General features: G+C 41.3%; 1 protein-coding gene across 2 annotated transcripts in view; it reads left to right on the top strand.

Annotated features, from left to right (window-relative positions):
• Positions 1-13: 13 nt before the first annotated feature.
• The window catches only part of LOC121531707 (Golgi apparatus protein 1-like), a 32880-nt gene continuing 19268 nt past the window's right edge, over positions 14-13625 (top strand). The window contains exons 1-6 of one of the 2 annotated variants that reach the window (XM_041837093.1): positions 14-407; positions 7023-7052; positions 7270-7356; positions 8308-8523; positions 12940-13143; positions 13338-13409. In XM_041837093.1, the coding sequence (XP_041693027.1) occupies positions 84-407; positions 7023-7052; positions 7270-7356; positions 8308-8523; positions 12940-13143; positions 13338-13409 (933 nt within the window). In that variant the 5' untranslated portion in view covers positions 14-83. The remainder of the gene's footprint in view (positions 408-7022; positions 7053-7269; positions 7357-8307; positions 8524-12939; positions 13144-13337; positions 13410-13625) is intronic. The other variant, XM_041837094.1, reaches the window with a different exon arrangement.

Genomic DNA, 13625 nt, shown 5'->3' with positions numbered 1-13625 from the left:
ACACGCCGACGTATGCACGAAAACGTCCCCTCACTGTAGTCGTAATTTGCAGCTAGCAATCCTAGCTGGCTAGTTATCCGAAGATGGCGGCTTGTAGACGTGTTCCTCTTCTCCTGCTTTTGATGTCTTTCTTTTTGTATGTGCATCCGATTCGAGGACAGAAATCTGCGATTAATGGACTCGCCAAGCCTGCAGTTAGTGTTGATATCCCGGCTCAAAATCAAGGCGGAGCACCGGCTGCTGTAAATGGAGCTCAAGTACTCGCGGCCCTGCCACTTCGTAGACGCACTAGCGGCTGGAAGCTGGCGGAAGAGGGGGCTTGTCGGGAGGACTTGACCAGGCTTTGTCCGAAACATTCCTGGAACAATAACCTGGCTGTGCTTGAGTGCCTCCAGGATAGGAAAGAGGTATGTTGGAGTGTGGGCGATATTGTGGCCCGACTAAAACTTGGGTGTGCCTTGGCTTTACTCAAGCTAGCTGTAACGTTATTCAGTTAACGTTAGCTAGCTAACTACTAGCCGATGCTAACTATTAGCTAGTTGGCTACTTAGCTAACATTAACTATCTCGCTGGTTGGGTTGCAAAAAGAGGATATAGGGTATTGCAATTGATTATTCAATATGTTTTGAGAGCTTCATCATTCGAGGAATATAGCCACTGAAAATAGTGCCACTTTTTTTACCAGCCATTTAGGACCGTGGTAACGTTAGTAAAGTGAAGTCATCATCAGTTTAGCTAGCTAACTAACTAGCTAGGCAGCTACTGTAACGTTAATACCTACAGATGTGCCAAACTAACTATGATGACCTTTATTAAACTAGCAATGGCTAGCTTGAGCCTCTAATGATATGTTGTGAGTCATGACCATTCCTGGTCTAACATTTGCCGTCCTATATTTACTACCTATCAGAGCCAACATTTCCAGCAATGTCCTTTTCAGAGGAAGGATAGAAGGATGTAGGAGGAGATGTGTAGATTCAGTGACATTTTGTAAACTTCCAGCCAATGGTTATGGAAAGGCTTGGGAATGGCCTTTCTCTCCAGTAATATGTGGTGAGGGGCCACCTCTGCCTGGGGCCAGAAAGCTAGACTGATGTGAGACAGTCTATCCTAATCAGGTGTTTGCAGCCTGAGTCTCAAGGCAATGGCCCTGTTAGCTCAAGGGGCTAGTACCTGCAGTGGTCTGAGAGTAATGAGCAGTCACTTTTTGGTTTGTTTTCCTTGATTGTTAGTAATTCTGTAGACATACTCTAGTCTAGAGTCTATCTATTGTAGTTTAGAGCGGGGGTTGGTGTTCATTTAGTTTGGTGAGGAGCTTGTCCTCTGTTTATGACTGGTGGTTTCTCTCTTCATTGTATAATGCTGATGATTATTACTTAATTTATTTTCACCAGATTTCAGTGGCATGTTAATTGGGGTGGCTGTCAGTCGTCTTGGCTCAGCTCTTTTGGTGTGGGTAGGTTTAGAGAGGCACACAGCAATTTCCCTGTCTCCAGGCTGCTGCTCACTGCCAGTCTCCATGGTAGTTGTGGTTTTGTTTACTTGGTCCATTCACAGAGTAGGGGGGAGGCCATGGCAGTGTGGCTTTACTTTCAGGAATCATGGCTTGGTTCGTTTAGTTCTGAAAGTCCTCTAGAGTTCTGTGTTGAAAAAGCTTTTCTGGGGGAATTTGATGGATTTTTGCAATGTCTCTCAGGTTGAAGAGTTTCATTGCTATTTATAGTCTCAATAGAGCTAAACATGCATTGTAAGCTCATAGTTTTGTTAAAAGTATAATCCCAAAAGGATATTATTGGCCCTATAATGCAATAGCTTTTCATTGATCCTGACAACTGCTTTTTTGTTTACAGCAAATAGGCCTAAATGTTGACATCCAGCCTTAATCACTGTAGGAAATGTGGTGTTGACATTTCATTTCACACTGCAGTTTTGTGCAGAGCAAGGTTAATTCCAGGTCGCACAGCAAAATATTTATGTGCATACCAGTATGTGAGTAAAATGTTCATCTGTTGGACTGCCAGATAGTGATGTGATTAATCACTCCAGAGAACGCGTTTCCACTGCTCCAGAGTCCAATGGCAACGAGCTTTACACCACTCCAGCCGACGCTTGGCATTGCGCATGGTGATCTTAGGCTTGTGTGTGGCTGCTCGGCCATGGAAACCCATTTCATGAAGCTCCCGACGAACAGCTCTTGTGCTGACGTTGCTTCCAGAGGCAGTTTGGAACTCGGTAGTGAGTGTTGCAACCGAGTACAGACAATTTTTACGCGCTTCAGCACTCAGCTGAGCCGTTGTTGCTCCTAGACGTTTCCACTTTACAATAACAGCACTTACAGTTTGACCGGGGCAGCGCTAGCAGGGCTGACATTTTACAAACTGACTTGTTGAAAAGGTGTCATCCTATGACAATGCCACGTTGAAAGTCACTGAGCTCTTCATTAAGGCCATTCTACTGCCAATATTTGTCTATGTAGATTGCATGGCTGTGTGCTCAATTGTATACACCTGTCAGCAACGGGTGTGGCTGAAATAGCTGAATCCACTAATTTGAAGGGGTGTCCACATACCTTTGTATATATAGTGTAGGTGCATATACACTGAATGTATCAAACATTAGGAACCCCTACCCCCTTTGCCCCCAGAACAGCCTCAATTCGTCTGGGCATGGACTCTACAAGGTGTCGAAAGGGTTCCACAGGGTTGCTGGTCCATGTTGACACCAATGATTCCCACAGTTGTGTCAAGTTGGCTAGATGTCCTTTGGGTGGTGGACCATTCTTGATATATACGGGAAACTGTTGAGTGTGAAAAACCCAGCAGTGTTGCAGTTTTTGACACAGGCACTTAAATCTTTTGTCTTTCCCATTCACACTCCGAATGGCACACATACACAATCCATGTCTCAAGGCTTAAAAATCTTTCTTTAACCTGTCTCCTCCCCTTCATCTACACTGATTAAAGTGGATTTAACAAGTGACATCAATAAGGGATCATAGCTTTCACCAGGATTCACCTGGTTAGTCTGTCATGGAAAGAGCAGGTTCTTAATGTTTTGTGTACTCAGTGTACGTGCTCCTTGTAACAAAGGTCAGCTTAGCCCTGCCCATGTAATAGAGATTTAAGATCAATAAAGTTGAAGTTCATATTCAGTTTAGAGTGTCACACAATGTTTAGTGTATTTATATACTTCCCCTTTCTGTAATACACAGGACTTCTAGTGTTCTATTTGTGACACTCAAGGTCGTGCGGGTTGATGGTCACTAGTTATATATTAATCTCATATTCATGACCGAGTCGATACGCATCTAGATACTTGGGCTCCGATACGATACAGGAACGATACGTTTTAGTTTGAAACCATTCGGTGTGATTCAGCTTTACTAGGGGAACAAATTGATGCATTTCAATAAGATTTGATGCACTACCATACCCTGTTCAAAGGCACTTGTCTTTTGTCTTGCCAATTCACCGTCTGAAGGGCACACACACAATCCATGTCTCAATTGTCTCCAGGCTTAACAATCCTTCTTTATCCTGTCTCTTCCCCTTCATCTACATTGATTGAAGTAGATTTAACAAGTGACATCAATAAGGGATCATAGCGTTCACCTGGAGTCACCTGGCCAGTCTGTCATGGAAAGAGCAGGTGTTCTAAATGTTTTGTACACTCAGTGTGTAGCTATATACCATATTTAGCTGCTATTTATAAACTTTTCAAATAAAGTAACAATGGGGGAAAAAAGTCCAACTTGAGACTCCCCTGATCTCCTGAAGTCCTCAATGCTGCATTCGGAAAGTATTCAGACCCCTTGATTTTTTCCACATTTCTTTTACGTTACAGCCTTATTCTAAAGTGGATTAAATTGTTTTTTCCCCCTCATCAATCTACACACAATACCCCATAATGACAAAGCAAAAACGTTTTTTTATTAATGTTTGCAAATATATGAAGGAGAAAAAAACAAACATTCCTGAAATATCACATTTACATAAGTATTCAGACCCTTTACTCAGTACTTTGTTGAAGCACCTTTGGCAGAGATTACAGCCTCGAGTCTTCTTGGGTATGATGCTACAAGCTTGGCACACCTCTTTTTTTTGGAGTTTCTCACATTCTTCTCTGCAGATCCTCTCAAGCCTTTTCAGGTTGGATGTGGAGCATCCCTGCACAGATATTTTCAGGTCTCTCCAGAGATGTTTGATCGGGTTCAAGTCCGGCCTCTGGCTGGGCCACTCCCTGACCAAGGCCCTTCTCCCCCGATCGCTCAGTTTGGCCAGGCTGCCAGCTCTAGGAAGAGTCTTGGTGGTTCCAAACTTCTTCCATTTAAGAATGATATGAGGCCACTGTGTTCTTGGGGATCTTCAATGCTGCAGACATTTTTTGGTACCCTTCCCCAGATTTGTGCCTCGACACAATTCTGTCTTGGCGCTCTACGGACAATTCCTTTTACCTCATGGCTTGGTTTTTGCTCTGACATGCACTGTCAACTGTGGGACCATATGTAGACAGGTGTGTTCCTTTCCAAATAATTTCCAATCAATTGAATTTACCACAGGTGGACTCCAATCAAGTTGTGGAATCATCTCAAGGATAATCAATGGAAACAGGATGCACCTGAGCTCAATTTCGAGTCTCATAGAAAAGGGTCTGAAGACTTATGTAATGAAGTTAATCCTGTATTATTTTGAATGATTTTGCAAAAAAAAAAAAAAAAAAATGCTTTGTTGTTATGGGGTATTGTGTGTAGATTGAAGAGGATTTTTTATTTAATTTTATAATAATGTAAAAAATGTGAAAAAAGTCAAGGGGTTTGAATACTTTCCGAATGCACTGTATGTCTCTCTTTTTCTCTTAGAGAAGCACAGACAGACTTTCCATTTCTTTTTTTTCTACATAGAGGCCTATAGTATCTATACTATGCAACTTTGTCGCCTTGTATTTTTGTGTGCAAATGTTTTCACCACACCCTGTAGGTTCAGGTTGCTGGCCTGCAGGTTGTTTTCTATACTGATTTGCCAACCCAGACTTTCCTGAGACATTGTGCATTATACAGTGCCTTGCAAAAGTATTCAGCCCCCTTGGCGTTTTTCCTATTTTGTTGCATTACAACCTGTCATTTAAATTGATTTTTATTTGGATTTCATGAAATGGACATACACAAAATAGTCCAAATTGGTGACGTGAAATGAAACTTGTTTCAAAAAAATAAATAACGGAAAAGTGGTGCGTGCATATGTATTCACCCCCTTTGCAATGAAGCCCCTAAATAAGATCTGGTGCAACCAATTACCTCCAGAAGTCCCATAATTAGTTAAATGAAGTCCAGCTGTGTGCAATCTAATTGTCACATGATCTCAGTATATACAGTTGAAGTCGGAAGTTTACATACGCTTAGCTTGGAGTCATTAAAACTCGTTTTTCAACCACTCCACAAATGTCTTGTTAACAAACTATAGTTTTGTCAAGTCGGTTAGGACATCTACTTTGTGCATGACACAAGTAATTTTTCCAACAATTGTATACAGACAGATTATTTCACTTATAATTCACTGTATCACAATTCCAATGGCTCAGAAGTTTACATAGCGATATTCATAAAAACATTAAGATCACTTATTTATTTTTGTATCTTAATTGATCGCTACACAGAATTTTCTCTTCTTTTCTTTCCACGTATTATTTTATTTATATTTTCACAGACCCCCTACAGTAGAGGTCTGCAGACCGCAGGGTTGAATAACCCTGTTATGAACTCCGAATGGCGCAGTGGTCTAAGGCTCTGTCGCAGCGACCTGCCCTTACAGTCAACAACGTAGGTTACGCTGTTACTCCTACAGTTCCAGACAGGGCAGGTCGCAAGGAAGATTGAAAACAACAACAAACAGCAGGGATCTAGACAGCCACAAGCCCGGGACAATCCGCGGTCCCAGCCACAATAGCTAACCGTGTCGCGCGCTGTGTTCAAGTCTGTGACGTAGTACGCAATTTTCGGAGACCACTTTTGGCTCGTGAGCTCTACTTTCAAAACTACTGGCTAAAATTATACAAAGTTCAACAGTTCATCTTTAATTGAGATTTTTGCCTGTTGGTCCCACACAAAACACTGACCATGGCTTTGCTTAATGACTTTTTCCCAAGATTGAAGTCCTTAGCCCTAATGTGACAGACTTTGTAGATTGGAATTAAACAGCACAGAGAAGCTCTGGGTGCATTGGTAAAGGGGCAATACGGTATTCCTATGACTAAAATGTCAAATGTAAATGTAAATGTAGCCTAGGTGTTTAGTATGGATACACAGAGTGTCCTGGCAGCTCATCTATCCCATCCATAAATCAGTGTGGCTTAGTAGAGCTGGGCAATATGGACACAAATCCATATCATGATAAATTGACTGAATTATAACGATAAATTAAACGATACGTTCATTTACATTTACATTTTAGTCATTTAGCAGACGCTCTTATCCAGAGTCACTTACAGTTAGTGAATGCATACATGTATAATTTTTTTTGCATACTGGCCCCCCGTGTGAAACGAACCCACATCCCTGCCGGCCAAACCCTCCCCTACCTTGGTTGACGCTGGACCCGGTCGCGGCCGGCTGCGACAGAGCCTTAGACCACTGCGCCATTCGGAGTTCATAACAGGGTTATTCAACCCTGCGGTCTGCAGACCTCTACTGTAGGGGGTCTGTGAAAATATAAATAAAATAATACGTGGAAAGAAAAGAAGAGAAAATTCTGTGTAGCGATCAATTAAGATACAAAAATAAATAAGTGATCTTAATGTTTTTATGAATATCGCTACCAACAACATAGAAAATAGGAGAATATCTTCTTTCTAATGATGTCAACGTTATTTCTCAACTCCTAATATTGAGCAAATTACACTCAGTAGAGCCAATCACACTCACTAGAGTATCTGACAGGCTTTGAAAAAGCAGCAGCGAATAGGCTGCAAGTTATATTCTTTATGGTTATGATCATAGTTTGACTGTCTTATCTCTTATCTCTCTCCAGGAAACGGAGATCGCTGCTGACTGCAACCATGTAAGTGTTCTGATCTCTCTCCCTCGCTTCATTAAACCACCCTTTCAGTTTGTGTAACTGAACGTGAGTCATGATTTAATACAGCGTTGTTAGTTCCTCTAGTGGTCAGACTGGCTATCACACCCCTACTGAAATTCCCCACACACGGTGGCCTTGTACTCCTAGGCTTTTCTCTGAGCTATCAATAAACTTGTTCAATGCCTAATGTCTCCTCCAGCTCCTGTGGAACTACAAACTGAACCTGACGACTGACCCCAAGTTTGAGTCTGTGGCTGTGGAGGTGTGCAAGTCCACCATCACCGATGTAAGTTGGCTGGCTAGCTAGCTTTATGGCTCTGACTATAGGTCCCTCATGCTACAAGTGTCACTGTCCCTGGCACCTAGCAACACACAGCACTTTTAATTGGTAGAACACCTAGTAGCAACACACACCACTTTGAATACCGTTAACTAGGCCTAAAGCACCCATGCACTTAGCTGGAAATGATTCAATTACAGAAAAAAGGGGTCCGCCTCTAATAGTTTTTTCCTTTCATTTCTTTAATTATGGATTCGTTTTGGCTTAATCCCTATGTTCACAGGACTTTGATGTCCAAACTAAAATCCCTTTCAAACCAAGACGAAAACCTGCCAACTTTTTGCAGACTAAAAGGTATTGCCGTTAAACAAAGCCTCTACTTTTATTTCCGCCAACCGACTTAGTCATGATTGCGGTAATGTATTTAAAGTTCTCGCCAACCCCTCAGTATAAATGTCCCCTTTCATTTTACCGGCTTTGGCACGCATTAAATCATGAACGTTCTATTGTTGTTGTCCGACTTGTCCTTGTTATTATGAAAAAGTATAAACACAAAAATGGCAGTCTGCATGCAGCAGCCTGGTCCAAATAGCAACGTTACCTGCTCTATTTTTTTTTACATCAAAAGAACTCATCCGTTTAAAAATGTATTTAGGGTATGCCAATCTACGATATTTTGGTTTGTTGCTAGCTTTTTAGCTAGCCAGCTATCTATCTAGGAGCCAAAGTGTTGGTCAGAGTTTCCCAGGGGACCCTTGTTACATTTGAAAAATTGAAGCCACTTGCGATATGGATATTGCACATGTCAATATTGCCATTTCGATAATAATGTGATTAATTGTGCAGTCCTAGAACAAACCGTGACTCCTATGTGAATTACGTATAATATAAGTAAGAAAAATATTGTGACCTTGAGAAACACAATCTATCATTTTCCTTTCCTCCTCCTTCCTTCAGATAAAAGAATGTGCAGCGGAGGAGAGAGGGAAGGGCTACTTGGTGTCCTGCCTGGTGGATCACCGCGGCAACATCACAGAGTACCAGTGCAACCAGTACATCATCAAGATGACCAGCATCGTGTTCAGTGACTACCGCCTCATCTGTGGCTTCATGGACAAGTGTCGCGAGGATATCAACACCCTGCACTGTGGCAGCATCTCCACCGGCGAGAAGGTAATAGGCTGGCTCTTGCCTTCATACACACTGGTCTCTTTGCACATTTTCAAGTACAATTTGCAGTGACCTGTAAAATCTAATAAGGTCTATAAAAATAGAACAAGCCACAGGAATTGGTCAAGATGCCTTTTTGGAGTAGCTGCTCAAACTTTGGATTTGTGTGAATCTGTCTCTGTGCTATATGTAGAGGTAACACAAAAACAGACAGGCGCAGGATATGCCCATTTGTTTGTGCTGGTTTCTAATTTGTTACTTTGGTTTTCAGTTTTATTTGACACCTTGTGTTTAAACATGACATGACTACATGAGGTTTGGGCATAGGGTGGTCGGGTTTGCCTCCTTTGTGCTACTTGAGCTCCAGTGTTAGGCTAGTCTCCTGGCCAATGTCTATTTGCTCTCCCTACAGTCACAAACTTACCTACAGTGGGTGTTATAAGTATTCACCCCCCTTGGATTTCTTCACATGTTGTTACAAAGTGGGACTAAAATTGATTTAATTGTCATTCTTTGTCAACGATCTACACAAAATACACTGTCAGGATGGGGAGAAAAATCGAACATTTCTTCAAGTAATAAAATAATGAAACACTATACCTTGATTATATAAGTATTCACCTCCCTGAGTCAATACATGTTAGAAACAACTTTGGCAGCGATGACAGCTGTGAGTCTTCTTGGGTTAGTCTCTAAGGGTGTTTTCACATATGGTCCTCTTTAAAAGAACTGATCTCAGTCCTCTTTAAAGTGAACTCTGGGGTACACGCTGTTCTTTGTATTCACACTGCCCTTGCCGTTGAATGAGGACTCACCTCTTTTGAGTCCTCTTTGAATTCACATTGCTATGTTTAGAAAGGAACCAAGATCTTTTTCCAACATTCACTCAATGCACTCTGGGTTTTTACAAAGTGCAGGACAAGCCATTCTGTGTTATCGGACAGCTAGATATACTTACTTACATTTTGGAAGCTAATAGATTGCATTTAGTTAAAAGATGAGACATAATATTTATACTGAACAAAAATATAAACGCAACATGTAAAGTGTTGGTCCCATGTTTCATGATCTGACATAAAAGATCCCAGAAATGTTCCATATGCACAAAAAGCGTATTTCTCTAAAATGGTGTGTACAAATTTGTTTACATCCCTGTTAGTGAGCATTTCTCCTTTGCCAAGATAATCCATCCACCTGACAGGTATGGCATATCAAGAAGCTGATTTAAACTGCATGATCATTACACTGGTACACCTTGTGCTGGGGACAGTTAAAGGCCACTCTAAAATGTGCAGTTTTGTCACATAACCCAAAGCCACCCATGTCTCAAGTTTTGAGGGAGCGTGCAATTGGAATGGTGACTGCAGGAATGTCCACCAGAGCTGTTGCCAGAGAATTGAATGTTCATTTCTCTACCATAAGTCGTTTTAGAGAATTTGGCAGTACGTCCAACCGACCTCACAACAGCAGACCACGTGTAACCACGCCAGCCCAGGACCTCCACATCTGGCTTTTTCACCTGCGGGATGGTCTGAGATGAGCCACCCGGACAGGTGATGAAACTGTGGGTTTGCACAACCAAAGAATTTCTACGCAATCTGTCAGAAACCGTCTAAGGTAAGCTCATCTGCGTGCTCGTCGTCCTCACCAGGGTCGTAACCGACTTCAGTGGGCAAATGCTCACCTTCGATGGCCACTGGCACGCTTGAGATGTGTGCTCTTCATGGATGAGGCAAATGGTGGTCACACCAGATACTGACTGGTTTTCTGATCCATGCCCTTCCTTTTCTTTAAGGTATCTGTGACCAACAGATGCATATGTGTATTCCCAGTCATGTGAAATCCATAGATTAGGGCCTAATGAATGTATTTAAATTGACTGATTTCCTTATATGAACTGGCCCTCTTTGAAATTGTTGCATGTTGCGCTTATTTTTGTTCAGTATATAGTCAAATAAAATAAAAATGTATTTGCCACATGCGCCGAATACAACAGGTGTAGACATTACCGTGAAATGCTTACTTACAGCCCTTAACCAACAATGCATCAGAAGATAATAACATGTAAATATTATAAATAGTAGAAGAATAACTGCAGATGTAATAATGATGTAATTGAAAATTGTACATCCAATGTAGGCTACTGCATTGATTTTGTAACCTATGTTGTGATTCTCACCAGATGTTGTCTTCTCACACTATTCAAAGCCCACAATCAAATAAACAGCTTATGAAGCTCTCTTAGCCTAATAGATCACATATTGCAAACAAATAATCGGAACATCGTGTTGGTACAAAACTCTACAAATGTTTGGGAATTTCTGTGCTTCCTTGACAATCGATAATCAATATCCAAAAACGGACCACAGAATTCAAGCGAACCGAACTCAGACCACCTCTCGAGATGGTCTCAGTTCGGTTCGCTTCGAGGGTTCTTTTGAGGGGTCTGAATTCCTTTTGGAGCATTCACATGGCACAAAAACCGCGCTGAGTTCACATAAATTGTTTGAAAGGGACCAAGTGTGTGAACACTCTAAGACAGGGGTATTCAACCGGGGGTCCGCGGAGGTACTGCAATGGGTTCACTTTTTTTTCTCTTCCCAATGTGTTTATGAATATCGATAGCAAAAAACAGAATAAATGTTGAATTCCATACATACAGTAGAAAAGAGGAGTATCTTCTTTCTAATTATGTCAACTTTTATTTTTCAATTCCTATTAGCAAATTACACTCATTGGAGCCAATTACACTCACTGGAGTATCTGACATACATTACATTTACATTTACGTCATTTAGCAGACGCTCTTATCCAGACCGGTCAAACGTTTTAGAACACCTACTCATTCAAGGATTTTTCATTATTTTTACTATTTTCTATGTTATAGAAAAATAGTGAAGACATCAAAACTATGAAAGAACACATGGAATCATGTAGTAACCAAAAAAGTGTTAAACAAATCAAAATATATTTTATATTTGAGATTCTTCAAATAGCCACCCTTTGCCTTGATGACAGCTTTGCACACTCTTGGCATTCTCTCAACCAGCTTCACCTGGAATGCTTTTCCAACAGTGTTGAAGGAGTTCCCACATGCTGAGCACTTGTTGGCTGCTTTTCCTTCACTCTGCCGTCCGTCTCATCCCAAATCATCTCAATTGGGTTGAGGTCGGGGGATTGTGGAGGGCAGGTCATCTGATGCAGCACTCCAACACTCTCCTTCTTGGTAAAATAGCCCTTACATAGCCTGGAGGTGTGTTGGGTCATTGTCCTGTTGTCAAACAAATGATAGTCCCACTAAGCCCAAACCAGATGGGATGGTGTATTGCTGTGGTAGCCATGCTGGTTAAGTGTGCCTTGAATTATAAATAAATCACAGACAAATGTGCCACATGCGCCGAATACAACAGGTGTAGACCTTACAGTGAAATAAAGGAAAAAATAGATAAATAAAAAATAGCAAATAATTAAAGAACAGCAATAAAATAACAGTAGGGAGGCTATATACAGGGGGTACTGGTACAGAGTCAATGTGCGGGGGCACCGGTTAGTCAAGGTAATTGAGGTAATATGTACATGTAGGTAGAGTTAAACTGACTATGCATAAATAATAAACTTGAATGAGTAGGTGTGTCCTAACTTTTTACTGGTAGTGTACATACGTACAATCCCTATTATTTCACACAGTCCATGTAACTTATGTGATTTGTTAAGCCAAGTTTTACTCCTGAACTAATTTAGGCTTACCTAATCAAAGGGGGTGAGTACTTATGCAAGGACTATATTTTAGTTATAGAATTTTTTATTAATTTGTAAACATTTGTGTAATTGTCTTTTCACTTTGACATTATGGAGTATTTTGTGTAGATCAATTAAGTCTATTTCAATCCCACTTCGTAGCACAACAAAATAAAAAATAAAATCCAAGTGGGGTGAGTATTTATGATATCCACTGTACCTCCATGATTGATGACAAATGTTGTTTCCACGCTTCCTATACTCCCAGTGTTAAATAAAACATATTTTTTATCCTGGCTTCCTCTAATGAATTATTCATTTATAAAAGATGATTAATGACCATGCCTTCGAAAAGCAAATGCCGGTTGTCAGGGCAACACAACAGCAATAACTCATCACGCTGAATTAATATTATTTATTTATTTTAAATATTGAACTTTTCTATATTTACTAGCGTCTGTCCTCCCCTCTGGCTGTTTGTATGTTTTTGTGGTTGTGTGTTATATTAAATTGCACACAAAAATCATTTTAAAGGGAAAACGTTATAACTGATTCAAAGCGCTACTCTGAGAGCAAACGCTTCTTCAGGCCTCACACAGAGATGCATCATCAATACACAAAGGCCCATCAGTGTTGTAGCCAACTTGAACCTATCCATCTCACTCTCCCCATGTACCTAAGGACGTGCACTCCCAGGGCGAGGTGATAGCGTGCCTGGAGAAGGGTCTGGTCAGGGAGGCAGAGGAGCAGCCTGCGGCCCACGCCATTGGGGCCAACTGTAAGAAGGCCATCATGCGCGTGGCCGAACTTTCCTCAGACGACTTCCACCTGGACAGATACCTATACTTCTCCTGCCGGGAGGACCGCGAGCGCTTCTGTGAAAACGTGAGTACCTTGCCTCCCCCCTCCTCTTATTCCCTCACGTCTCTTTCAAGAGGCATAATATTAAGATTCCGAGTTTGATACATTCATACTTTTATCAGAGTTGAACCTTCAGCTCACTGAAAGGTATTTGTCACTTTGTGAATGTGAAAAATTATTGCTAATTGAATCACAATTCCATTGTCTTTGATTTCTAGACTCCAGCTGGAGAGGGCAGAGTTTACAAGTGTCTCTTCAATCACAAGTTTGAGGAGGCCATGTCTGAAAGGGTACGTGTTCTACTGTTGAGCCTGGTTGGAATTTCCCAATGGAGAGTCATTACCAAAATAATCATATCCATCGTCTGCTACTTGTCATTTGTCCATATGAATAATGCTCCGATTGCAAGGCACTTTGTCAACATGGTTGGCTAAAGTAGAATCAAGTGAACAGAGTTAAATGGTAATGCAGTCTTTCACCTATATTCATTTAGCAGCGGTATGCCG

This window comes from Coregonus clupeaformis, chromosome 19, assembly GCF_020615455.1.
Source record: "Coregonus clupeaformis isolate EN_2021a chromosome 19, ASM2061545v1, whole genome shotgun sequence".
Taxonomy (NCBI): domain Eukaryota; kingdom Metazoa; phylum Chordata; class Actinopteri; order Salmoniformes; family Salmonidae; genus Coregonus; species Coregonus clupeaformis.
Note: the sequence above shows the minus strand (reverse complement) of the source record. Positions and strands in the feature narration are given on the sequence as shown.